Consider the following 25793-nt stretch of genomic DNA (forward strand, 5'->3'; position numbering starts at 1 on the left):
AGATATTATGGGGTCGATTTAACATTGCCCAAAAAATCATTTTCTTAGGAAGATCCAACATGGGGCCTGTGAGACGGACGGTCAAGATCAACTAAAGGTTAGGACAGAATATTGAACAGTTACGACAAAAAATGCCAGTTTTTTTTATTAAAAAAAATAAGTATTTACAGCCCACTGATATTCCCACTACCATGTTTTAATAAGTATTTACTTAACTAGCTGTTAAAAGCTATTACAATTCCCAAAAAGCTCATGACAGACAATGAAAAAGGAAAAGACACGTTGAGTTTTTTTAAATATCAAAATATGGTAGTGCAAATATCAGTAGCCGATTTATATTTTGAAAATGCTAAATAGAATGTCACTTTTCCTAACTATCACTTTCTATGCTCCCACTGCTTCATTGATTAGATGATCAGATCCATTGATCGGAATTGCTGCTACAAATCCAACCAAATGTCCTTGAGAAGATCTTAATCGGATGATCCTCAGCCCTTTATCCATAAAGACTCGATTAGGGTCCTGCCGAGAAAATATGAACCGTTGAAGATCATGTAGGACGCTATTTAGGCCCTTGATCCCGGACACTCTTGCATGGGGCCACTGTGTAATAGTAGGAGTCCTAGCCCTCCAATCTATTGAGGGACTGCACATTATGGAAACCACAATAGATCGGAGGGTTAGGAACATCCTATGGAAATGATTTTTAGGGCACAGCCTATTTGCATAACTTGCATTATGGCCCAACAAATGAACGGTCAATCCTAGCCCTCCGATCTATTGAGGGGCTGCACATTATGGAATCCACAATAGATCGGAGGGTTAGGAACATCCTGTGGAAATAATTTTTGGGGCAAGACCTATTTGCATTATGGCCCAACAAATGAACGGTTTGGATCAACCTATGGAGTGGGCCGTAAAGTACTTTTTTTTAAAAAAAATCTGCACTATAATACCACCCACCATATAAAAACTCAACTAAGGAAAGCTGATAATGAAAATCCCAATCCCAACAGCTAAAATCCCACATTATTAAACTGATTTTTTTTCAGTTACAAAGAATAATATACAGATCAAACCCCACCCACCAGAATGTTTGCAAAGTAATCCCTCTGAACAGTGATTGTTCTACAGACACACCCCCAATAATATAACAGTTGCAACAAATCCAAATACACAACAATTCTCCAATATTAATAATATGATTGTATTCTATTGATCACAGAGATGCACTTGGAAAAGAACCCATAAGGATGACAGGGTTACTATTTCTAGAGCTCCACAAGTTTTCCTGCCTTCCCTTTGAGAACAGATCAGAGAAAAATCCCATTGATGACTTGGAATCCTGTTTCCTCGCCGATGTATCCAAGATGCCGTTCAGTCCATAACCTGCTTGATGATTCATCCGTTCGACGGAGCCCACTCCATTGTCCACCTCAGCGGGTCTGCCACATGGGCAGCCCGTGAGCTTTGTGAAGCATTGTTCATGGAAGAGAGAGTCACAGGAGGTGCATTTTGAAACTTCGCTTTCCTGTTCATAATTGGTATAGTTAATTACAATTTATTAGGAACTCAAGAAATTTGATGTTATTTTAAGAACTTTCTACCTGAAAAGGAAAAATGAGGGAAGACGGGTCTTCACAAGCTTGTCGAGCGCTACATGGGATTCCCACATCGCAGCACACAAGGCACCGCTGTGTAATGTGCTCGAGGATTTTCCTAGAGACAGTCTCTACCATGACTGGGAGTGCTGCAAGAGGAAGAATATTAAGAATTAATATGAACATAAGAAGGATCATTTACACACATAATAGATGTATTTCAAAATACACAAAAGCTGTTATGTCATATATATACATATGGGAAATGATATCAGCACAATATTGTTTTAATAATTGAACAAACTCAGCTTGTTTTTTCTTTTTAAATTGGCTTGTGAGAGCTTTTGGGAACTGTAATAACCTGAGATATACCCTTTCCGAGAAATTCCCAAAACAAATATTTGTGTATGATTATATGTTTATTTATAATATAGATATGAAGATGCATGGATTCATGAATGTCGATGTACATTGAAGAGCACCAAAGGGAGTCACTACAGCATTGTAATCATCTCATCTAGTTTTTTTAGGTAACAACCACATAAAAATAGAGGCATGGCAACTTCCCAAATCTTCTTTCTTTCTTTCTTTTCTTTCTTTTTTTTTTAAATGGACAACCCAAATTCAAACAAAATATTAGATATAACTATTTTGGTGACTTGTTTGCAAAATAAAACTGATGGTAAAGGCTTGTTTGCAAAACAACACATAGTAAATCCCCAAGTGCGGTTAGCACTTTACAAATTGTTCTAAGCTGAGTTATTCCCATCAAAATTTAGCAGAAGAAAGAAAGAAATTATGCCTAATAGAATGAGGTGAAACAATATGAGGTCCTTTAGGCGCAATGACTGGTAAACGGGACATGCTCCTGAGTAGGGAGGGAGTTGGATTATTAAACACTAGCAGTCTAAATGCCCTGAATTATGAATATGTTTCCAATAGTAAGAATGTATGCAGGCAAAAAAAAAATGGTCAGGATTATCCAACACTAGCACAAGACCATGAGAATTCTCACTGAAACTAGTGGGTTTTCCTAAAACGGTGTCAGAATTTGTGCAGGCAAAGATCTGCTAAGGCCCCGTTCGTTTAAGATTATGGCAACTGATTGTGTGTGCCAAACTGATTATTGGACTCAAAATTACGTTTAAATTTGAGTCCAATAATCGGTTTCGCACTCACAATCGATTGCCATGATCTTAAACGAACAAGGTCTAAAGTTTCACTGGATACTGATTAATTCATAACAGCTGCCCTCATTCTAGAGATAAAGAAAAAACCTCTCGCATCGGAAAGATTGGCAGTAAAAATCCTATTTGTAGATAACTACACTTGCAAGAGAAAATGATTATTGAAAAGCATACCAGCAAATGCCCCTTTTGAGAGATCGACAAGGTCTCGCAGTGCAAAAAAATCATTGCCTTCAAGAAGATAATTGCGAGATCCCAGGCCTCTTAGGATAGACCTTCGAAATGGACAACGAACATATGGAAGCATGGCTCCTATTTTCTTTCTGATGGCCATAACATGGAGCAGGGCTGGAACTTTAGAGAATAGCAAAGGATTAACTGCGCTGACGCAAAGCATGGGCTGCAACAGGAAAATGTTGTGAAAATAAGGAACAATCACCATGATCGGAAATAAGAACCTGTAGAGCTAAAATAAAAGGGAAAAATGTTTCTACTCGATCGAGTAGGAACTGTAGGATACGTTATCTACTCGATCGGCCAAAAATACAATGGGGGCTCACATTGTTTGGGTGATGGAAACCATTCATTTCATGGGCCCTGACATAGATAGGGTAAAGGGCGGCCCGGTGCACGAGGTTCCCGCCATTGCGGGGTCTGGGGAGAGCTAGACGTATGCAGCCTTACCCCTGCTTTGCAGAGAGGCTGTTTCCGTGACTCGAACCCGTGACCACCAGGTCACAATGGAACAACCTTACCGTTGCGCCAAGGCTCGTCCTCTCCCTGACATAGATAGGGTGTACCCAAAAAATCAGCTCCATAGGATCATCCTAACCCTTCAATTTGTGGAGGTTAAAATGGACGGGTATAAGCCTCCACAAATCTGTCCATTTTTAACCTCCACAAATCGAAGGGTTAGGATGATCCTATGGAGCTGATTTTTTGGGCACACTCTATCTATGTCAGGGACTATCAAACGAATGCTTTGGATCATCCGAACAATGTGAGCCCACTGTGTTTCTGCCGATAGAGTAGATAACGTTATCTACTCGATCGAGTAGAAAATGTGAGCCCTAAATAAAATATAAATGTGCAATTTAGGAGCACAACGATTAACTGGCTTGCATGAAAACATATACTAAGGGTATTTCCTGTATGCACAACTGAGGCATAGTGCCATAAAACCAATTCACACTAAGATTACCCCATATTTCCAAATTCAAATAATTGGGAAAATTTATTTAAAATCAAATAATTGAGGAAATTCCTGATGAGCCATTTTTTTAACAATTTCTGTTATCTCATTTTCCATCCAAAAATTGCGGTGAATAACTTCAATGCGGTAAACTGTGACATCTGATGTCAACATTCAGATTACCTGGTCATATATAGATTCAAGATATGCTTTAGCCAACTGAGAAACCGGATAGAGAGAAAAATCCCACAGATGCAACACTTTAGCTGGCAGAACGGCAGTCTCATTCGTATGACACAAATTGCAAAACAGTTGACCAGTATATTCACAAAGTCGAGGTTTTCCCCATCCAAATGTTTGCACGAATCCTTTTATTAGAGTACTCCCGACATCCAACCATTTGTGGCATCCTGCACAAGTGTAATGTTGTCCTTCGAGCAACTGTCTCACAGGCTTGTGAGGTTGTATGTCGACTATCAGTGATATGGTCTTCCCAAAAGTGGAGACACCTGTGCAAGTCTCTCCATAAAATGATGAATTTGAATTTTCATGATCTACGGGATTCTGTATTGATTGATGGGGACTGCTCAACCTTGAAGAATTTGTGGGGGATTTGCGGGGGAATAAAAAACAAACCAAAGGACTAGGTGTGCCAAGAGGAGATCTGAATTGCATAATGGATCGTAGGCATTCTTGAATAAGAGCACTTCTCTCAGTGATAACATCAGGAGAAGCATTTCCGAATATCTTTCGGGATTCCCGTTCGACATCGGACCAAGGAGAAGGGAGACTCCAACCCTGCTCCGTAAAGTAAGTTTTCAGCTGACGATAAAGGGTAAAGAAATCACGGTATCGGCGTTCAACCTCCCATTGATCTTTCCCACTCCACACTTTTAATTTATATACTGTATATTCCTTCACACCAACCAATCTTTCCCCAAATGAAACATCGCCCTTTTTCTGCTTTGCCCCTACTACTTCAACCCAATCAATTTTTGGAGGATATTGGATCGGAGGGTAAGCATCATCTGCACCAGAAGTAGACGCAGTTGAGCTGCCATCTCTATAAGGTTGAGACCGCTGACATCCCCGATTACTTTGAGTGAATCTAGCTAAATGAGGTTCCCCCGAGTCGAGTAAAATCTCCTCCATTTCATGAACCATGTCATCATAGAATTCATTCAGATCGAGTTTCTCAACCTGCAAAATATTCAAATAACAAATGAGAACTCCAGCAGTTATTTTGCAATTCAATTCAAAAAAACAAAAAAAAAAAAACCTCTAGCAGTTACTTTATGTAGTAGAATGACATGCTTTACATAGAGCAGCACCCATAAAGTGCATTTCCAATTTCCATGCTACTACATAACAAAACTAGAGAAAATCAGCTGTAATGGAGTAGACGCGCAGTATATGTCAATGAAATGATGATATTCCCAATGGAAAAAAAAAACCATAGAGATAAGATGAAAAAGAGACTTTGGTTAAAACATGTGTAACAGCAAAGAGAAATTATCTGACAAGGTCCACTGGATTCAAACACACTGCATTGAGATTTGACCTAAAAAGTCATGTGGCGTAATCACATAGTCGTTTCTGATAGTTCTTCAAATAGTGGGGTTTGTGATAAATGATCCGGTAAAGACTCTTGGGTGTGGTTGTGCGGATGTGCGACAGCAGCAAGCCATACTAGTATGATATTAGGGAGACTGATACTCCTTGCTTTTCCCACTTACTCAACAAGCATGAACAAGGAGAATCGTGTGATCCTATAGTCCATATTTATTCACTCTTACAAATGAAGCTCCCACATTAGGAGAGTTTCCCATCAGCTCCGTCTTGAATCGGATTAGAAGGGCTCAGGAATCACACCTTCAGTATATTGGCAATACCGTACTGGTTGAGGAAGCATCTATTTCCCAAAACAGGATTTCCAGTGCCTCAGTTCCGTCGAAGAACTGGGTAAAGAAGATGTGGTATGAATGTGGATAGTAATTACAAACTTCACATAGCAGCTGTGTTAATCAAGGAGTGCTCCTCGTTCAAGTAAATGTCAGGATTTGACTTAATGATGGGGTGGGAATTGCAAATGGATGTTTAAACTCTAGGAAAGGAAGGCAAACCGGGCATTATTTGTAAATCAACATGGAGAAGGCGTAGGACCCTGTAGAATGGGAATTTGCAGATTTTGTCCAAAAGACGATGGGTTTTAGAAATCTTTGGAGAAAATGAATTTCTGTGTGCCTATCAAAGGCTTCTATTTCTATTCTTATCAATAGCACAGTGAAGGATTTTATTTTATTTTGGTAGCTCAAGGACAATTCGACATGGAGATCCAATTCCCCTTATCTTTTCATCATAGTGGCGGAAGCTCTTAGTTTGATGATTAAGAAGGCAAAGGAAAGTGATTTGATGGGTGAGTTTCAAGTTTGAAGAGATGCTCCTATTATATCACATTTGCAATTTGCAGATGACATCCTCATCTTTCTCAACAATAAGATGGAAATGGGGAACTTGAGAAAGATTTTTAGGTGTACTGAAGTTGACTCTGCCCCAAAATTAACATTGGCAAAAAATTTGTGGCGGGAATTAATTTGGCAGAGGGTGAGATTTCAAACATAATCGAGGTTTTGGGATGTATCCAAGCTAATCTCCCTGTAACCTAAATAGGAATTCCCTTGGGAGTAGGCACTCTGTCACCTTCTCTATGGGATCTGATTATTAAAAGGGAAGAAAAGAAGACTTATGTTAAAAAAAAGGTCATCTTTCATCTGGAAGGCAATCAAAGTGAGCATTATCAAACCTTCTAGTTTATTTTATGTCCCTTTTTCCAAATACCTTGAAGGATTGAAAAAAGATTTGAAAGTAGCTATCAACCAGATAATTCAAATCTAAAATCAATTTCAAAGTAAATTATTGCAAAACAATGATAGCAACTCACCTTTTCTTGGCTAATAAACCAGTAACATAAAAACTGTAGCCAAAAGAAATCGGATCTAGGTTGATTACAATCGTAGATCAACTCCTCACAAAGCCTTGCAGGATTTTGCAGCAAAGCTCTTGAAAGTAGAAATTCCTCTCCAAGAAAATCCAACGAACAAGTTTTGTATTAAAATCCACAAACAAAAAAAGTTGCAGAAAAATCCATCATAGGATTTGGCGCAGATTCACAAACAAACAAGCAAATATTTCTGCCAAGAAAATAAAACCTAAATTTCGTTTATTCCATGCCCAAAATGATCCAAAATGAACAGGAAACATAATATATAACCCCCTTTTGGTCCCCTCATAAGAGTCCTTTTTACAATAGAATTTCAAAAATGAAGAAAACACAAGAAAAAACAGAAAGACATAATACTTTCTAAAACCCAACAGTCTTTTCTAACTTAAAACTTCTAGCTACTAACTTCTCATAACAAAACATACCAGCATCAAAAAATTAAAACTCATGCGCGACGCATTGGAGTGAGCCCCATTTACGTCAGGATTGTGATCCAATTATGGGTCACAAATAGTGGGTTTTCCTCCTTTTTTTTGTCTCATATTCTGGCTCCAATTTCGGGTCACGAACTGCCACACTTCTTCCTCTTCTTGCATATGTTTTAATGATCTACGGGTGCTCCAACTATTCCACATGCTGTTCCACACATCTTCAACCTTAATGTCCGGTTGAAATGTATGTCACCCCCTCTTGAAAACAACTCACAATCAAGTTCTTGCTTTCATGCTCCGCATAGTAGGGGGAAAGATGATTGGTGTTAAAGGTGTCAGTAACGAGCAAATCCAGGGGCAACTTCACCTTGTATGTGTTGTCACTAATTTTCTTCAAAAACTTCACAAAAACAATTCTTCTTAGGCTTGACGACCCATATTCGCCACCAACTTCAAAAGGAAGCCCTCGGCGATGACAACCGGCATTCTCCTTGTATTATCATAGCTAGCCTCAATTTTAGCTCCCACTTCTTCATGAATAGACACCAAACCTTCTAACAACTCATCCATCTTTCTTATTTGTCTTTCAAACACTAGGAATAGGAATATGAACAAGTGGTCCGTGAGTATTGCAACCAAAAATAACATGGAATGGAGAGAAAGCCTTTTTTTTAAATGGGATCAAATTTTATTGCGAACTAAGAAGAGAGGACCGAGATAGTCGATACAAAGATATAATCGCAAACCAAACAAAACCAGTCCCTCGTCCCTCTTCCCTCTTCCCACCCCCCACCACCACTACCCAAAAAAAAAAAAAACAGAGGCTTGCCCGCACGCGCGCACACCTTCATGGTTTTCCCACCAAACCAGTCCCTTGACTGTTTTACAGTCTTGACAACAAGAGCAAGAGCCCTATTTTATCACTTTCTTTCACCTCCTACCCCTTTTCTCTCCACCTTTCTCGGCTTTCCTGCCCCCTTTTTGTTGTCTACAGCCCCTAGGACGGCAGGATATTGTTTTGGGGATTCTTCATCAAAATCAGTCTCATCTTCTCTCCTTCTCTTGGCATTCCTTGATCCTACACCGCCCTTGCTGCTTATCTTGTTGTCCGGGACAGTATCTCGCCGATTCCTTTCTCCGTTCACACCTCTTTGCGGCAGCTTCATATTCCCTGTTGATTATTTTACCACTTGGGTTGCACGCATCCATATTTCCATCATATTTTCCCTCTGAACACACCGAATCACTGCTTCCTTGGGACTGATGTGAGCTTCCGGGCTTCTCCACCACTACCTGTGGGCCTCCTTCACCAAGATTTGAGAACTGATGTGCTGCCTTTGGGTGAGATCTGACTTATTCCAACTTCTTGCACCTTTAGGCCTGTTTTTTTTTAATCCCATTAGTCCTTGGACTGCTACACTTTTCATGTGATTTGTCCCCGAGACTACATCCCCTTAGATAGGTGATTTGTTGGGCCTTAGTTTTATCACATATTTTGCTTTCAGATTTATTCAAACTTATATGTTTTGCTGCCCATATCGGTACGCATATTGCTATCTTTTGGTGTGATTGTTATTGCAAACTTGTGTGGACAGATTTTAGTTCCTTGATGATTTTCTTAAAAGACTTGAAAGTGAAAAGTTCCTAAGACTTCTCCGAAATAACTTGTGAACCCTTGGGTTTGCACCAAAATGACTCCATCCTCTCCCTCCCCAATAATTGGATGAAGATGTGTATGTAACTTGAGTTGGAACCTCAGTTAGACTTTTCAGTCACCTGTTTGCTCTCCTAGGCAATAAAACACGAAGCAATATAGCAGCTTCAATAAGGGTCTAGATTCTAGAATCAACCAAGTAATGTCCATTACCTTTTTTGTGTGATTAAAATACATGATTATTTGACGCAGCAAACATGATGTGGATTAGACTTTTCAGTCACCTGTTTGTTCTCCTAGGCAATAAAACACGAAGCAATATAGCAGTTTCAATTAGGGTCTCGAATCAACCAAGGGACGTTCATTACCTGTTCTATTTCCTTTTTATATTACATGATTATTTGACCACAGCAAACATAATGTAGTATAACACTCTAATCCTACTTTTAGATGATAATTTCTAATTGTTACAATAATGAGCCTCGATGCAGATAATTGAAGCAGTAGCTGCAATTATAAAAAGCATACCCTATGCTCCAGCATAACCCATCAAGAACCAAGTAAAGCTACAATCAAATACGAGAAAGTATTCCCAAAATGGAAGACTGGTGTTTTCAAATGCATCAGCAACTCAATTGCCAAAATTAAAGACTGGTGTTTTCAAATGCATCAGCAACTCAATAATATTTATTAGATTGAAAATGCAAGAAAGAAAAGACAACTTGCTTCCCTAATTAACTTGCAAAATAACTGACCTCGTCCGGGACAGGAGAACATTTGCCCAGGTCCGTAGAAGAGGCAGAATCCTTCACCGCATGCTTTAGGATAATGTCATGACTTTGATCGGCCATAGGTGGGAACATATTTGATTTATGGACTTCATGGAACCCTAGCTGTTTACCCTCAAATGCTTTGGCTGCTGTGGAATGAAACTGCCCGACTATGATATCAGAAGCACAGTTCAGTCCAAGCTCTGATTTAAGCAATAACTCTTTTTCTGAAAGATCATCCTCGTCAAGACCGATGACTTCCTTGCTACATATGCATTGAAGTTCCCTTTCAGCAGCATCAGAGTGACTTTCAGCTGAGTATATCTCTGCCTGAGGTTTTCGTGTGCATGGATCCTTCTCTTCTGTCATAAAGTTTCTGACTGAACAGCTTTCTAGGTCCTCCAAAGATCCATTAATAGCTTGGGTTTGACAACTAGCAATGGGTATATCTCGTACAGTTTCTACTTGCACCGTTACTTCAGGAATTGGGGCATCAACATGGGCCATAAGAGTGGAATCCAATGTTTCGATGAGGTTTCTTTCAGTTCCTAATGGCCATTGTTGAGGCTTGAGAGTTTTGTCTGACATTACAGATGCTAATCTGGTTTCCTCCGTTTCATGCTCGAATTCATCCCAATCATCGGAACCGAAGGCCACAGCTGAGTTTATAAGCAACGGGTTTTCATTCTTGGTTTTAGCTTCCTTAAAATATACCAAGTCAGTCTTTTCATATAAATGAATTCGATTATCATCATCTGTACCATAGCCAGGCATCGAGTCCTCATCATCTGAATGTTCACATCTGGATGGGATTTCTAAATCTGCATTTGGAACTGCCCCTGCTTCCCTTCTGTCAGTTTCAAGTTCGACACCGCATTCAGATGTTACCCCTCGCAAGCAGGTGTCCGAAGCACAGCTGACTTGTCCAGTTAAGTCCTCAATGTATTTTTCTTGAGGAACATCTGTCTCAGATTGAGAATCTTCATCCGAACCAGCAAAGAAATACGATCCACTTCTAGCCCTCAGTGAGGTCAGATTCTCAGCATTATTTTCTGCATCACTAGCCTCATACAATGAATAGTTTCCATCCAAACTTGGCAATAACTCAGACGCATTCCCACCCCTCGACAATGTCAAATTTTTGCCACTGTTTTCCGCACCAATATCCCAATAAAGTGTAGCATTCTTAGTAGAACTTGGCATTAACTCAGACTTACGCCCAACCCTCAATGACCCCAAATCTTCAATACTATTTTCTTCACAAATGCTCCTATATAACAAAGAATTTTCACCAAAACTCGCCGATGAGTTCAACCCATTTGGCAGTAGGAAATTTTCATCACTATTCTCCGCAGAAACTGCCACCTGTGATGAACTTTCAACATGACTTTGAAATGACTTCGACAAATTTCCTACCCTAGACAACACATTAGATTCCTCTAACAAAGCCCCATTGTCAACATTGACATTCTCTCTATGAGATTCAATTACACCATCATGTGAACAATCAAGAGATTCAATTACATCATCATGTGAGCAATCAAACGCACCCGAAACGAGTCCTCTATTTCCATAATTCCTCTCGAAATTCGGTCTCATACCATAACTTTCCGAAACATAATCATCTTCCCTAAACCCTAAAGTCCGAACAGGGCCCAAATCAGAACCCAAAAAATCATTACAATTCCCCACAGAACTGCAAAGACTCGCCGTGCCAACAAACGAATTCGCGCTGCAATACCTCTCGAATTCTGATTCTTCACAAGAAGAGTAATTCGATGAGGCAGGCGATGTGATGTCAGCATCTAATTTTTGACCTAACCAGGGCGAAAATTCAACAAACGGATTGGAGGAATTCTCACGAATTTCTTCTCCATTTATCATCTGATACTCAAAAGATTGAGATATTCTTACCCGATTTAAAGAAATTCAACCTAATCTGGACATTCGAGTTCGAATTTATACACCAAAGAATGATTTTCTTTCGCTTGATTTGAATAAATTCAACATGATTTGGGAACTCCCGTGGGAATTAAAGAACTCAGACCTGGAATCGATATTTAGGGTTTTGAAGGGTTACGAGATATTTTAGACGTGGGGATTGATAAAAAAAGATCGAGAAATTTCAATAGGTTAAAAAAGATCGAGATAATTGGTGAGTATGGAACAAAGAAATCTGACCTTGGGAATAGCACTCCGGATTGAGGGATTGAATGTCTGAAATACTGAAATGCTTTGATTTTCAGTTTTGTTTTTAAAAATCGAGGGCGTGAAAATCTCTTATATTCATTTCTCTGCCGGAACAAGATCCCAGTCACATCGTGGGAAAAAAGCTAAAATGCGCCCAATGCGTAGAAACGCACCATCTGTTATGTTCGGTGGATCCCTTGTGGGTCCCTCTGAGTTTAATGGCACGATGAGAGAGGAAAGTATAAAAACGGGCAAAGATACATTCGACTCTTTTTGTTTTACTCGGGACATCCCTCTAGTAGTCTAATGTAAAAGAGTAGCCATAAATGCACTAGCGGGCTGTCTCAAGTATAAAAAAGGGGTGAATATATCACTTCCCGTAAGAAAAAAATAGAACTGGGAGGCCTTAGGACTGTCCACATCTATTTTTGGCCCGAATGATATATATTGAACAATCCAAACCGCTCTTGGTAGTCTTCAAAGGCTTGCACTGCTATGTTTTGATAATTGCACTAAATCATGTTGTCTTTTATTATTTAAACAGCTGTTAAAGGTTATTACCCTTCCAAAACACTCTGGGAAGCCAATTTGAAAGAAAAGACAAGCTGAGTTTATGCGATTATAAGATGGATTTTCTAGGGACCGTCTCGCAGAAGCCATGGCATTTCACGGGTCGGCTGTTGCATGAGAGAGCAGCCACATATGCCCACTTTTTCAATAGATTTTGTCTTATTCATCCGAGGTGGCTGCACTCTCATGCACCAGCCGCCCCACGAAATGCCTTCTGTGATGATCACTAGCAATTTCCATTATAAAAATATGCTAGTGCAGATAGTAGTATCATCATTAAATTGCTAATTAAAAGAAAGGAAAAAACTTTTTGAAGGAATATTATTTTAAGAAAAATAATCATCTTACGGCAGGATCCATTGTCGTTTGAACGATGATCGGGTCCATAAATATTGATTGCCATCACAACTATTTTCCATGGTCCACCGTCATTGAATGATTGTAAACCTTTGATCAATGAAAAATGGGTCCCTTGAGTTGTATTTGGGACGAATGAAAAAATCCTCGTTAAATCATGTGTTGGCTACCATTATTTTTTCCCCTCAGGTATTAGCTTACCCAAGGGTGAGCGAAGGGACGAGAGGGATTAAGGCTGCAAATGAACCGAGACGGCTCGTGAAAATGTTTGGGTTCGGCTCGTTAAAAGCTCGGCTCGGGCTCGTTCGTTTACTAAATGAGCCGAACCCGAGCCCAAATAGTAGGCTCACCAAATAAACAAGCCGAACTTGAGCTCTGTATAGTTTGGCTCGGAAAAGCTCGCGAGCTTTTTAGGCTCGGTTCATAAACGAGCCGAGCCGAGCCGAGCTTTAAAGCTTGGATTATGTTTGTTTTTTATATATAAAATAAAAGAATGTAAGTTGTTTATCACAAATGAATGTTTGGCCGAGTGGTTAAGGTGCCGGATTTAGAGGGGGCTTGGGTTCAAATCCTACAAAATGTATGTTTTTATCATTCCTGTCTTCTCGAGACGAGCCAAGCTTAAGTTCGGTTCGTTCCACTTAACGAGCCGGGCCCGAGCTTTCTTAGTTCGGTTCATTTGCAGCCCTAAGAGGGATAGACACGAGAGCGACTGAGCGAGATTTGGGTAAGAAAAAGCCAGGAAAAACAAGAAGACAGAAAACTCCACGCAAAATATAATTTCCCCCCTTGTTTTTTAGCACCTTCTCACACTAGTCATTCGTGTCCTCACAAAAAGTCTTTCCTCTCAACCTCGTTGCCCCTCTCTCACCATGAGAAACTAATTTAATATGAAAACTTTTGGGAGATGATATTTTCACTCCCTCTGCATTACGCATGCACTCCCTCACAGCGTGATGCGACTTGAAAAGTGGGCAACTTTAACGCTTTTTGACGTCAAATCACGTTATAAGGGGGGCGCATGCTTAACGCTGCGAAGGTGAAAATATCATCGGCCCTTTTCTTTCGTGGTTTTCAAACATGGATTTAGCATTTCATCTCTAAAAATTATTTGTGATCTTTGGGTTTTGGACACAATCATTGTCTGTTAGGAGAAATTTATATACGGGTCGTGGACATTGTCAGTGCTAACCAATACTTGGGTGGCCCCAAGCTTTTTTTTCAAACTATTAAATACCTTATAAATGTAAATTTTGAGTATAGTGTTTCTGCGCTGCAGTGCTCCCTGGGCTTTAGTGGCTTATAAGGCCTTCCATTCGTTACTTTTTGTGGACCGGCAAATGCGGACCTGCTATACGAACCATTCGTCACTTTTTGTGGACTTGCAAAGGTGGACCCGCTATACGAACCAATGGGAGGCTTTATAAGCCACCAAAGCGCAGGAACACTTTCCTCATTTCTTTATACCTATTTAATATCTTGGATCATCCTATGATGTGGCTCGTACAGTATTTTTTGAAAAATACGGAACTGTAAGGGCTTACACCGGATAAAATCTCAGTTAGGACGTCATTTTCATCATATTTGATTAAGGCTAATAAGGGCAATAAACTGGACTTACGATGACCAACGAAGGGAAAGAGAGTGCTACTATCAAAACGAGGCATTGCGGGAATTTTCTTCTGACGGGTGTGTAATACGTACGCATCGAGTCTATGTTGCGATCCCATCCTCTTTCATTAACTATATTACGCCGCTAAAGGGTAATACGCACTCCTTCCCATTTTACATGAGAACCATTTTACTTCTCTTCACACACTACCTGCAATGGCGAGCCAAAACCCTAACGGAGGTCTAGAAGCTCTCCACCGTCTTAAATCGATCGAGCCTCCTCTATGGCTCGCTCCTTCTCCTGACCTCTCTCAATCCTCTCGCTCTGCTTCACAATACCTCTTCTCTTCTCTCCTCCCTTTTTGCCCTAAATCTCCTTTCGATCGCCTTTTACTTGATGGATTCGACGCCGAACAGATCTGGCAGCAGATTGATCTCCAGACTCAGCCTTTGGTTTCGAATCTCCGCCGTGAAGTGAAGCGATTCGAGAAGAATCCCGATGAAATTTCGAGATTTTTCGAGGAAAAAGAGAGTGTTTTGAAGGAAAATGGAAGAAAAGAGGGTTTTTTGAAGGAAAATTTTGAAAACGAGGGTTCTGAGGATGAAGAAACTGAAGGATTTAGTGATGACGAAGAAGAAGAAGAAGAAGAAGAAGAAGAAGAAGAAGAAGAAGGAGGAGGAGGAGGAGGAGAAGAGGAGAAAGAGAACGGAGGTGGAATTGAAGATCGATTTTTGAAGATTAAGGAGTTGGAGGAGTATATGGAGAATGATGAGGCGAGGGAGTTTGGAATAACTAAAGAGAAAAGCCGAGTTCGTGACGCTCATGATGATGATGATGAGGATGAGGACGAGGAAGAGGAGAAAGATGAAGATGAAGATGAGGATGATGAAGATGAGGATGATGAGGTGAGAACATTTTTGGAAATTTTCATTTGCATAAAGGAGATGATTTCATTTCATGTGTTACATATTTTGATTTGAAAGATGGCGATGACAATCGTATTAGCTAAAAAAATAGAATTCGTTTTAGTTGAATCACAATAGGAGAAGATTTTTGGAATTTTTCATTTGGATAAAGGACATGATTTGCATTTACAGTGTTACAATATTTTGATTGGAAGTATAGTGATAATCGTATTAGGTAAAAAAAAATGGAATTCGTTTTAGTTGAATCATAATAGTAGCTAGCAAGCAATGCATATTTTGAATCAATCACATTTTGGCGGGAATATAGAGATTTATTGGAAATAGGGACATTCCGTCTGTTGTGAATTTCAGATTTCTGAAGCATTTTTGTATTGCGTTGTTCCTGAGGATATGATTGAGGAATTTCTACAGTTTGTAGTTTCAAAAATGCTTTCTTTTTAATATTGAATGTTTTCTTATCAATGATTAATTTTTACAGATTGGTGGTTATGGCGACATTGGTGATGAGGGTGTTGACAATTTGGCAAATATCAGGTGCTTTTTTTTTCCTGTGACATTTTTTCTTTATATATAAATTTGCAGACGATGCTTTATTGTTATAGCTGTGCAAGTTTATTTTGTGGACACACTTATGTGAGTGTGTATGTCTGGATGCTGTATGAACGAGTCTTTTGCAAAATATGCTCTATGGTTTGTTTCAAAATTGCCACTCATTTGATTTTTTTTTAAGATACACTCATCTTTCTAAAAATTATCATGACGGACACATGTCACTCATATATTTTAACCTAACCATGAACATCTTTATTCCCCCCCCCCCCCCCCCCCCCCCCCCCCCCTTTTTAGGATTGAATCACCAATTATCATGCAGTAACCACATTTTTTTTTACTTTAGACTATGTTGGTTAGTCTCCAATACATCTCTGTATTTCAGATATGAAGATTTCTATGGTGGTAAAAAGGAAAAGACCTCTAAGAAAAGTTCAAAGTCTTTTGATGGATCAGAAGATCCGGAAACGGATGATGAACAAGAACACGATAAGGACTCCAACAAACAGGTCTCTCCTTCCTTTTTCTTTCTCTGCATTTATTTATTTATTTCAGGAGAGACTATGATTGCATAGCATACATCTAGCAAGAATCTCATTTTTTCCCTCTTATATTTGCACTAGCAAAGAGCTTGAAAATTCATTGCATCTGTCAGCACTTCATTACGAGATTCCCAAATAACTGTGCTCATTGTACTTTTCGTTGCATTTAGATCCTAGGGCTATTTTTCCCACAGGTCGCATGATTGGGAGAAGCATGGCTTTGAAGAAATGACCATTTAACTAATTCATCTCATTTTTTCCCACATCTTTCTCTGAACAGAATAAAGGAACTCTTTCCACCTATGAAAAGCAGCTTCAGAAGGTCCATTCTAAAATAGAGCAGATGGAGAAAGAAAACTTGGAACCTAAAGCCTGGTTCATGCAGGGAGAGGTAAGGGCTGATCTTCAAAATTTCTTTTATCCATCAGATAACCTGACCTCCCAAGTGTGGCTGTCGTAGAATTAAATTCATATGTTTTATCTGTATTTAATCACTATTCTTTGGGTTCCTGCTTATAGGTTACTGCTGCACAAAGGCCAAAAAACAGTTTACTTGAGGTTGATCTAGATTTTCAACTTAATGTGAGACCTCCTCCAACGATCACAGAAGAGTTCACAGCATCCCTTGAAGATTTAATTAAAAAAAGGATTGTTGAGGTAATTTTCTCTCCTATTTGCTATGATGTAAAATATAATTCTAGTCCTGCTAGATACTTTTTTCTTATTGACTGAATTGGCACTGGGTGGGGGCAATGCGAAGTATTTAACAATCATCATAGATCAATTTATAATGCACTTTGGACCGTAAGTAATCACAAACAGGTTAGGAATTGTGATTTCGTTGCATTGGCACTTATAGGATTTCAAGTTGAAATAAAGCGCAAATTACCAAATATCGAATTAGTACAAGACTGCAAGTTAGGTATACTCCACGAGTAAGTCCATGATGAGCATTGAGCACGAACTCTGGTCTAAATGCCACATTAGAGAAGAAATCGCTGAGACTGGTCTAGCTTAGATTTTTGAAAAAGAAAAAGAAATGAAAAAAACCTCAGAAATATCAAGTATCTGACTCAGCATGAAACTTTTGTAGGACCCAACCCTGTTCCGAACAGGATACATATGTTAGTTCAGATCATGGTTGTAATATATTTGTTATCTATATCTAGTCACAGGTCATGAGATCTGTCTTCAGCATGACTGTTGAGGTCTGCGTCAGCTCTCTTCCTTTTCTTTCAGTCTATTGTGTTCAGTTAGTTGCTTGAGGTAAGTGATTTCCTGATTGCATGCCACATAGTGATATTGTCTCCTGATCTCATATCTGGTGTAAAGGATATTTAATTATTGAGGACTTCTCCAGTGTTGCTGTGATATGGGGCCACCTTCAAACATAATTATCAGGAATGGTGTAAATTCAAACTGCTCCACAAGACACAAGTCATTCTGGGTATCCACATATCAATTTTTTTGCTTCACAAACAATGATGCAAATGCTTCTCTAACCATATCAAGAGAGAAGATGAGGGAGAAAATAACAGACATCACACTAATCTTCGAGGTTGTAGACTACTATTTCAAATTGTGCGGGAAGGGAATTTTATGTAAATTGGGCATTGAGAAAGCTTATGACAGGGTGGAATGGGACCGCATGGGCTACATCTTAAGGATGATGGGATTTGGGATGCGATGGTGCGACTGGATCAGAAGATGCATCTCTTCAGCTTGGTTTTCAATATTGATCAATGGGTCACCTAAAGGTTTTTTAAAGTCATCTGAGGGTCTTCGGCAAGGCGACCCCCTCTCCCCATTCCTCTTCCTGATTATGGCGGAGACCTTAGGTTCCTAAACCTAATGCTCGAGAAAGTAAATAAACCAAGGTCTAATTGAAGGGCTCAAAATGGGAGCCCGGCATCTTTTTTGAGTGGTAATGGGAGCCCAACAATTAGAAATATCTCACTTGCAGTTTGTAGATGATACCTTGGTGTTCAGTACTTCCCAATTGGAGAAGCTATTACTTCTAAAAGCCATCCTCCGCTAATACAAGATGGTAACGGGTCAAAGAACCAATTTCAGCAAATCAAAACTACTTGGAATCAACGTTCCCGACGAGGTAGTGGTTGGTTTGGGGTGGATTCTCGGTTGTTCGGTGGACAAATTTCCAGCCACTTACCTGGGTCTTCCTTTAGGAGTCGGCATGCCGAGAAAGAAAGAATGGGAAGCTATAGTAGAGAGAGTGGAGATAAGATTGGATACTTGGAAATGCAATTTAGTGTCTTTGGGGTAGAATTACTCTCATAAAGGCAGTCCTTGCCAACATCCCTATCTATCAACTGTCAGTCTTTAAATGTCCGATGAGCCTAATCAAGAGAATAGAGCAAATTCAACGGAGATTCCAGTCGGTGGGGGGTGGGGGAGTTGATGAGAAGAAGAAACTACCTCTAGTAAGTTGGAAGGAGGTGTGTACCCCTATCAAAGCAGGTGGCCTAGGCATTAGAAGGCTAAAAGGTGTAAACAATGCGTTGCTTGGGAAATGATTATGGAGGTTTGGGGAAGAGCGAGATCACCTTTGGACTTGAGTGGTTGTAGCAAAGTATTGTGTCCGTCCGGGCCAATGGGAGTCGGATGACAGGCTTATCCTTGGGGGAATCACTGTATGGGGTGATAATTTGAGACATCATCACAAGTTTAGTGAGGGGTTAAAATTCAGAGTCTACTCGAGTGACTAGATAAGATTCTAGCACGATAGGTGGTGTTAGGAAACCCTGCTGAACTTTTCATTCCCACACCTATTTTCAGTAGCTTTGGGCAAGGAGGTGTTTGTGAGGGATTGCTTTGCGTGGGAAGAGGGAAGAATCTCGTGGAGAATTAATTTCAGAAGAAACTTATTTGACAAGGAGCTAGATAGGGGGACCAGGTTACTTGAGACTCCAGTCCAGACCACTGTTACATCCGAAGAACTAGCGAAGATAAGAGGATTTGGACATGGTGCTCTTTAGGGGTCTTTAATATCAAGTCATTCTATTATCATCTCGTCCCTAGTCGTGACCCTTCGCACCTATTCAGATTGTGGAGCATACCAGCTCCCCCCAGGGATTGTGCGTTTGAGTGGACAACCTTTCTAGATAGGATTCTCACAGTCGATAATCTTTGGAGCATTCACATGCTCATCGTGGACCATTGTGCTCTATGTATAGAATTAAGTGAATTAGTGGACCATTTGTTTCTCCATTGCAAGATGGCAAGAGAGTTATGAAGCATCGTACTAGATAGATTTGGTATTGCATGGGTGGTCCCGCAAAAGCTCCGAGATCTATTGGATTGCTTGTTCTTTTCTCCTTGGAGGAAAAAAGGCAAGACTCTTTGGAAGGTGGTGTTGCTAGCTGCAATTTGGGTTCTTTGGAAGGAGAGAAGTGCAAGGGTGTTGAAGGGTCGTGTCCAGACCCCTCACTTTTTGTTCACAATGATTATAGCTCTAACCATAGCTTGGGTCAAAACCCTCTCGAGCTTAAGGTTTGTGTTAGCACACGATCTATGACACGGTTGGAGAGTGATATGTGGCAGTGCCGTGCAGGCAGTGATTCCATCCCCTGTGTGGGATCCTCTAGAGCCGGGGATGATGGAATTTAACTTTGATGGTTCTAGCTTGGGAAATCCAGTCCAGCGGGCATAGGTGACCTTATTAGAGATGAGCATGGAGTAACGTTGTGGGCCTTTTTTTGTCCCATTGGGATGTAGCAAATTCCAATGAAGCAGAGGTTAGACCAGTTCTGCAGGGGATCATGAGTATAGAGCATAACACTATGGGCGTTCTATACTTCTATCAATCGATGGAGACTCTTTAAATGTCATAAAGTGGCTTCAGGGGATCCTCCCTATTCTATGGAGGTCTGTGCATTGGTTTGATGAGATTTAGGATCGCCTGGAGGGCTATTCCATTTCCTTCCACCATGTTAGAAGGTTGGCTAATGGTGATGCAGATAGATTAGCAAGGGAAGGAGCCTCTAGAGCATCTTTAGAATTCTTTGATTTCCTCCCCCCTTGAGGGTCTTTATATGATAATATCTTTCTTGTGTATTCTTCATTGTTGTCTTCTTTCTCCCCCTATATGTTTGTATTGACCAGCTTGGTCGCTCTTTTTTCCCTAATCAATTTCATTAACATTCCAAAAAAATAAAAAAATGAGGGAGTACCTGTCCTTTTCTTATTGTGCTGAAGCCAATGGACTCTAAAGTGTGAATAAAAGTTGTTTAAAAAACAAATAAATAAATGTGCGAGGAGCTGGGTATCTGTAATCAAATGCCTTTTCTTTTGTAATTTACTTAAAGTTTGACAAGCAGAATGTGGTTCAGCAATTCTGGACATCATCATCTATCTCTTGGTTTTTAGGAAGATGCACTACTACTGCCTAATAGTCTGCGGTCTGCCTTCCCTTTGTCGTCAGTAGTGGATTATTTTTAGCTTGCAGAGCTGCCTTGATGGATAGAAGGTGTGTATTACATGTCCCCTAGCCTCTCTTAAGACATGAGTGAAGGAAACATTGATCCCTCTACGAAGCTCTACTATCCTATCTATCCAATGCATCTAACAACCTTTTCTCTGCGTGAATTGCATTTTGTTGTTTGTGGAGCTACATGTTGTATTTGAAAGGCTTGTTATACTTGTAAGTCCTTTCCCCTGGACATTCAGTTTATACTAAACACTTTATTATTCCCTTTTGTACTGTTTCTTCCAGTCAGTTCTTGCAGCATTCATGACTAGAATGCATTGCCTGTTATGATATTAAGACAAGCTGTTTTGTGAAGTTCTGTATTGATTGTTTGAGTATATTCAAAAAATGGCCTTTCTTTTTCGGGTATAAGGTTAGTTGGCAATCATAAACTTTATGCTTATTTTTTCAGGGTCACTTTGATGATGTTCAAAAGGCACCTAGCTTACCTTCTAAAGCACCAAAAGAACTCAAAGAGCTGGTATGTGTTATTTTCCAGATGAAGTACCTTATACTATAATGCTTGTCAAGAAATGGATTATTTTGTTTGTGTTTGTATGAATCAGAAGTTTTTGTGATGAGTCTAGAACTTTTTGATATTTACAGGATGATAACAAGAGCAAGAAGGGGCTTGCTGAAATATACGAGGTATGTAGTTCTGGTAACCTCCTTTGTCATGGGCAATACATTGTTCTTTTTTCCGTTTTTGTTTTATTTTTTGTGTTGATGATTACATGTGGTGTGGCTATAAAATACTCCTGTATCATTATAGACACTAATTATGATATTTTGTGATAATTATGTTTCGTATTTCCTCTTGCAGGAAGAGTATGTGCAAAAGACTGGTCTTGCTGATGCTCCTCTATCTTTTTCTGATGAACAAAAGAAAGAGGTACACCCATTCACTATTTGGCCAGCATGGTCTTGATAATTCTTACCTCTTACGTGGGTATGTAATGTAACTAGGCCTTTTGAAATAAAAATATTTTTAGCATGTGCCCTTTGTTTCAATCATGGTTTTAAATTTCGTCCGAAATCCAAAATTTCGGACCGAAACCGAAATTAGCGAAATGTACAAATTTTGGCCAAAATTTCAGAAATTTCGTCAATTTCAATGAAATTTGAAAGAAAATATTAATTTTTTATTCCTTTCCCAAATTTCAACTGAAATTACCAAAATTTCGGCCCAAAAAATAGACGTTTCGAGCGCTTGAAACAAATTTCGCCCGAAATTTTGGGATTTCCGCTGAAATTTCAGTTTCGGATAGATCCAAAATTTTAGCCGAAACCGAAATTTAAAACCATGGTTTCAATACCATCGTCAGGTGGTTGTGTATAGAAGTTGTGTTATTTAGTTTCTAGGATTCTTATTTCCATGTTATTTAGTTTCTAGGATTTCATTTCCATATTTTTAGTTTTAGGTTTTTAATTTTCCATGGAATTATTTCCATTGCCTATATATATTGGCCTCATGTAATGGAGATTTTCATTTTTTGATGAATAAAGATTGAATACAGATTTCTCCCCTCTAAAGATCTCTTCCTCCTTCCTATTCTCTTCTATTCTTTTCCTTTTGTTCTCTTCTTCCCCTATTCTTCTTCTCTTCTTTTCTCCTCTTTCGTTATTTTCTCTTCCCTGGACTACATCACCGGAGCTCATGTGGGACATCTATTTTCTTCACCCTATCTCTGGTAATCGGATTCCAATTATGGATAATTTCACCAATGGAGTACCGTTTAAAATGCTTGTCTTTGGCTATGTTGTTTTGTTATTAGTGGTTAATATATTTTTTGGTAATATATATATATATATATATATATATATAGAGAGAGAGAGAGAGAGAGAGAGAGAGAGAGAGAGAGAGAGAAAAGTGTAGCTACACATACGTGTAGCTAACTTAGCTACACCAATGGCTTAAAATACAGTGGGCCCCACATTGTTTGGGTGATGCAAACCATTCATTTGATGGGCCCTCACATAGATAGGGTGTGCCCAAAAAATCAGCTCCATAGTATCATCCCAACCCTACGATTTGTGGAGGCAAAAATGGACGTGTAAAAACCTTCACAAATCTGTCCATTTTTGCCTCCATAGTTTGAAGGGTTGAGATCATCCAATGGAGCTGATTTTTTGGGCACACCCTATCAATGTGAGGTCCTATCAAATGAATGGTTTGGATCACCCAAATAGTGTGGGCCCACTGTATTTTGAGCCGTCGGTGTAGCTTCACTTAACTCATATATATATATATATATATATATATGAGGAAAATGATTGTACGCTCGAGCGTACCTAAGCTTAGGTATGCTCGAGTGGCACACCCTATCAATGTGAGGTCCTATCAAATGAATGGTTTGGATCACCCAAATAGTGTGGGCCCACTGTATTTTGAGCCGTCGGTGTAGCTTCACTTAACTCATATATATATATATATATATATATGAGGAAAATGATTGTACGCTCGAGCGTACCTAAGCTTAGGTATGCTCGAGTGCTAAATCACATGGGTGCCCACATTTTTAGTGGTGATCCAAACCATTCATTTGCAAGGCCCCATCATAGATAAGATGTGTACAAAAAATCAGGTCCATTGAATTATCCTAACCCCTCCAAAAGTGGGGGCAAAAATGGGCAGATTTGTGGACAAACAGAGTATGTCCATTTTGACCTTCACAAATGGATGGGGTAGGATGATCCTATGGGGCTAATTTTTGGTACATACCCCATCTATGTAAGGGCCTTTCAAATGAAGGCTTTGGACCATCCTAAAAAAGTGGGCCCACATGAGTTTGGGGCACTCGAGCGTACCTAAGCTTGGTGCGCTCGAGTGTACAATACTTTTCCTCTCTCTCTCTCTCTCTCTCTCTCTCTCTCTCTCTCTATATATATATATATATATATATATATATATATATATATATATATATATATGTTCCGAGGGAGTTGGATTTTCATAACTCTAACAGCCTTTTCTCTGATCAGGCAAGTCTGCTTTTCAAGAAGCTCTGTTTGAAATTGGATGCGCTGTCCCATTTTTACTTCACCCCAAAGCCGGTATGCATTGCGTTAAATTATTGTGATATTTAGTTGAATTTTGGGGGTTTATTAATATTTACTCATTATGAGCTGGACAGATTATTGAGGACATGTCTATACAAGCAAATGTGCCTGCTCTGGCAATGGAAGAGGTAAATAGAAAAAAATTAAACTTGTAAATAGACATCCCGACCTTGTTTGATATGGAAAAAATCTGATTTTTATATGTCGTTGATTTGATTCAAGAATTTGGTTGATGGTGAAATTGGAGCTAATTTATATTCTGCTTTGGGCAGATTGCACCTTTGGCTGTTTCAGATGCTGCTATGCTGGCTCCTGAGGAGGTGTTTTCTGGGAAAGGTGATATTAAAGAAGATGCAGAGTTGACACAGGCAGAGAGGAAGAGGAGGAGAGCTAACAAGAAAAGGAAATTCAAAGGTAATCCATCGTTAGGCACTCATATTACTCTAGTTGTTTGAAATGAATTTGATATGCTATGTCAATGCATAGAGGTAAATAGCGCCCGACTACTCACTTTTCGAATTAGGGAACAATATCTTCTTTTCTCCACCTTGCAAAATATTTTTGTTTTCTTTTTTTATTTAAGAAAACAACTCAGCCCTTGTTAACAAAATATATGGAAAAATAGAGAAAAGTACAGATGGGGCAGATAATATCCCACCAGCTAACATCTCTCTAACAGCTCTCTCTTTAGCTAATAAATTGGCAATAACATTAGACATTAAGAGGCAGGGGATCCCATCTAACTATCTTCTCTTCTTTGGGATGCCTCCATCTTATGATATCTTTTCTATACACACCCTCTACCCTTCACCTGTTTTGGTCACAGTATTAATTTAGATCCAATGTGGTTGCAGCCAATACAGATAAAAAGATGGCAGCAAAAAAGGCACGAGAAGGCACATTTTTGAATCATTCCAAAGGTAATTACAGCTAGAATTCTTCCGATTCTTCTCTATTTCCCCGTTTTCTGTTCTTTCTGAATTCTCTTCAAAATTCTCGCCCAAAATCTCCGAAAAATGGCAGGTATCGAAGAATCATGAGCCATAACAGTTTAGACAGAGATGGCATATATCCAACACAGCTCGTGCAAATCCCCATGATGTGGCAGTTCTCATGGACACAGTACAGATTTCTGGGTTTAACCGAAGGCTTTTTATACAGCACAGAGAAAGTAGCAAGAAGAAAAATTAACAAAGAGGTTCTCCTTCAAGGGTGGTGAAAGCCCCTCAGAGTTTTGTTCAGCAGAATTGAATGGGATGGTGAGCTTTTTAGATTCTTGGCCAGTTCACTTCTTCAGGCTTCTTTGAATTCATGGTAGCTTAAACAGAGTTTTGTAATGTTTGTCTTCTCGTTGGGTTTCTGTTTTGTTGGAGTTGTGTTCAGCTTCATGTTTCTCTATTAAACATCGAACTATAAGGTGAGTAACCCAATCGTTAATCTAGACCGCCCACAAGTGGGCCCCGCACCATTGCTGAAATGGTTTATTTGCAGCCCTCGATCATATGGTTATGATCCTAGATTGATGTAATGTGGGACCATTTTGATGTGGACTCCTATTCTGTTTCTTTTTACTATTTATGATCTATTTACAGGCTATGGCCTCGTTTTACTACTTACAGGCTATTTGTCTTGGTGGTCTTTTAAATAAGACAAAATCTGCTGAAA

The 25793-nt window shown here is 39.5% G+C and overlaps 2 protein-coding genes across 2 annotated transcripts; one reads left to right on the forward strand and one right to left on the reverse strand.

The window, feature by feature from the left end:
• Nucleotides 1-992: 992 nt before the first annotated feature.
• Nucleotides 993-12158, reverse strand: LOC143854193 (Phox (PX) domain-containing protein). The gene is made up of 5 exons (XM_077364036.1): nucleotides 9822-12158; nucleotides 4164-5180; nucleotides 2963-3188; nucleotides 1608-1750; nucleotides 993-1531 (listed from the first exon to the last, which is right to left on the reverse strand). Exons 1-5 carry the CDS (start codon nucleotides 11718-11720, stop codon nucleotides 1220-1222), a joined length of 3597 nt encoding a protein of 1198 aa, XP_077220151.1. The 5' UTR covers nucleotides 11721-12158; the 3' UTR covers nucleotides 993-1219.
• Nucleotides 12159-14708: 2550 nt separating this feature from the next.
• On the forward strand, nucleotides 14709-25744 carry LOC143854314 (U3 small nucleolar ribonucleoprotein). Its single transcript, XM_077364198.1, has 13 exons — nucleotides 14709-15470; nucleotides 15970-16025; nucleotides 16426-16549; nucleotides 16863-16973; nucleotides 17102-17239; nucleotides 21481-21549; nucleotides 21675-21716; nucleotides 21892-21960; nucleotides 24051-24122; nucleotides 24203-24256; nucleotides 24401-24542; nucleotides 24983-25048; nucleotides 25152-25744. Exons 1-13 carry the CDS (start codon nucleotides 14781-14783, stop codon nucleotides 25166-25168), a joined length of 1650 nt encoding a protein of 549 aa, XP_077220313.1. The 5' UTR covers nucleotides 14709-14780; the 3' UTR covers nucleotides 25169-25744.
• The last annotated feature ends 49 nt before the right edge of the window (nucleotides 25745-25793 follow it).

Source organism: Tasmannia lanceolata, unplaced genomic scaffold (assembly GCF_043159265.1).
Source record: "Tasmannia lanceolata isolate RefF3 unplaced genomic scaffold, GAP_Taslan_0.1 ptg000020l, whole genome shotgun sequence".
NCBI classification, from domain to species: domain Eukaryota; kingdom Viridiplantae; phylum Streptophyta; class Magnoliopsida; order Canellales; family Winteraceae; genus Tasmannia; species Tasmannia lanceolata.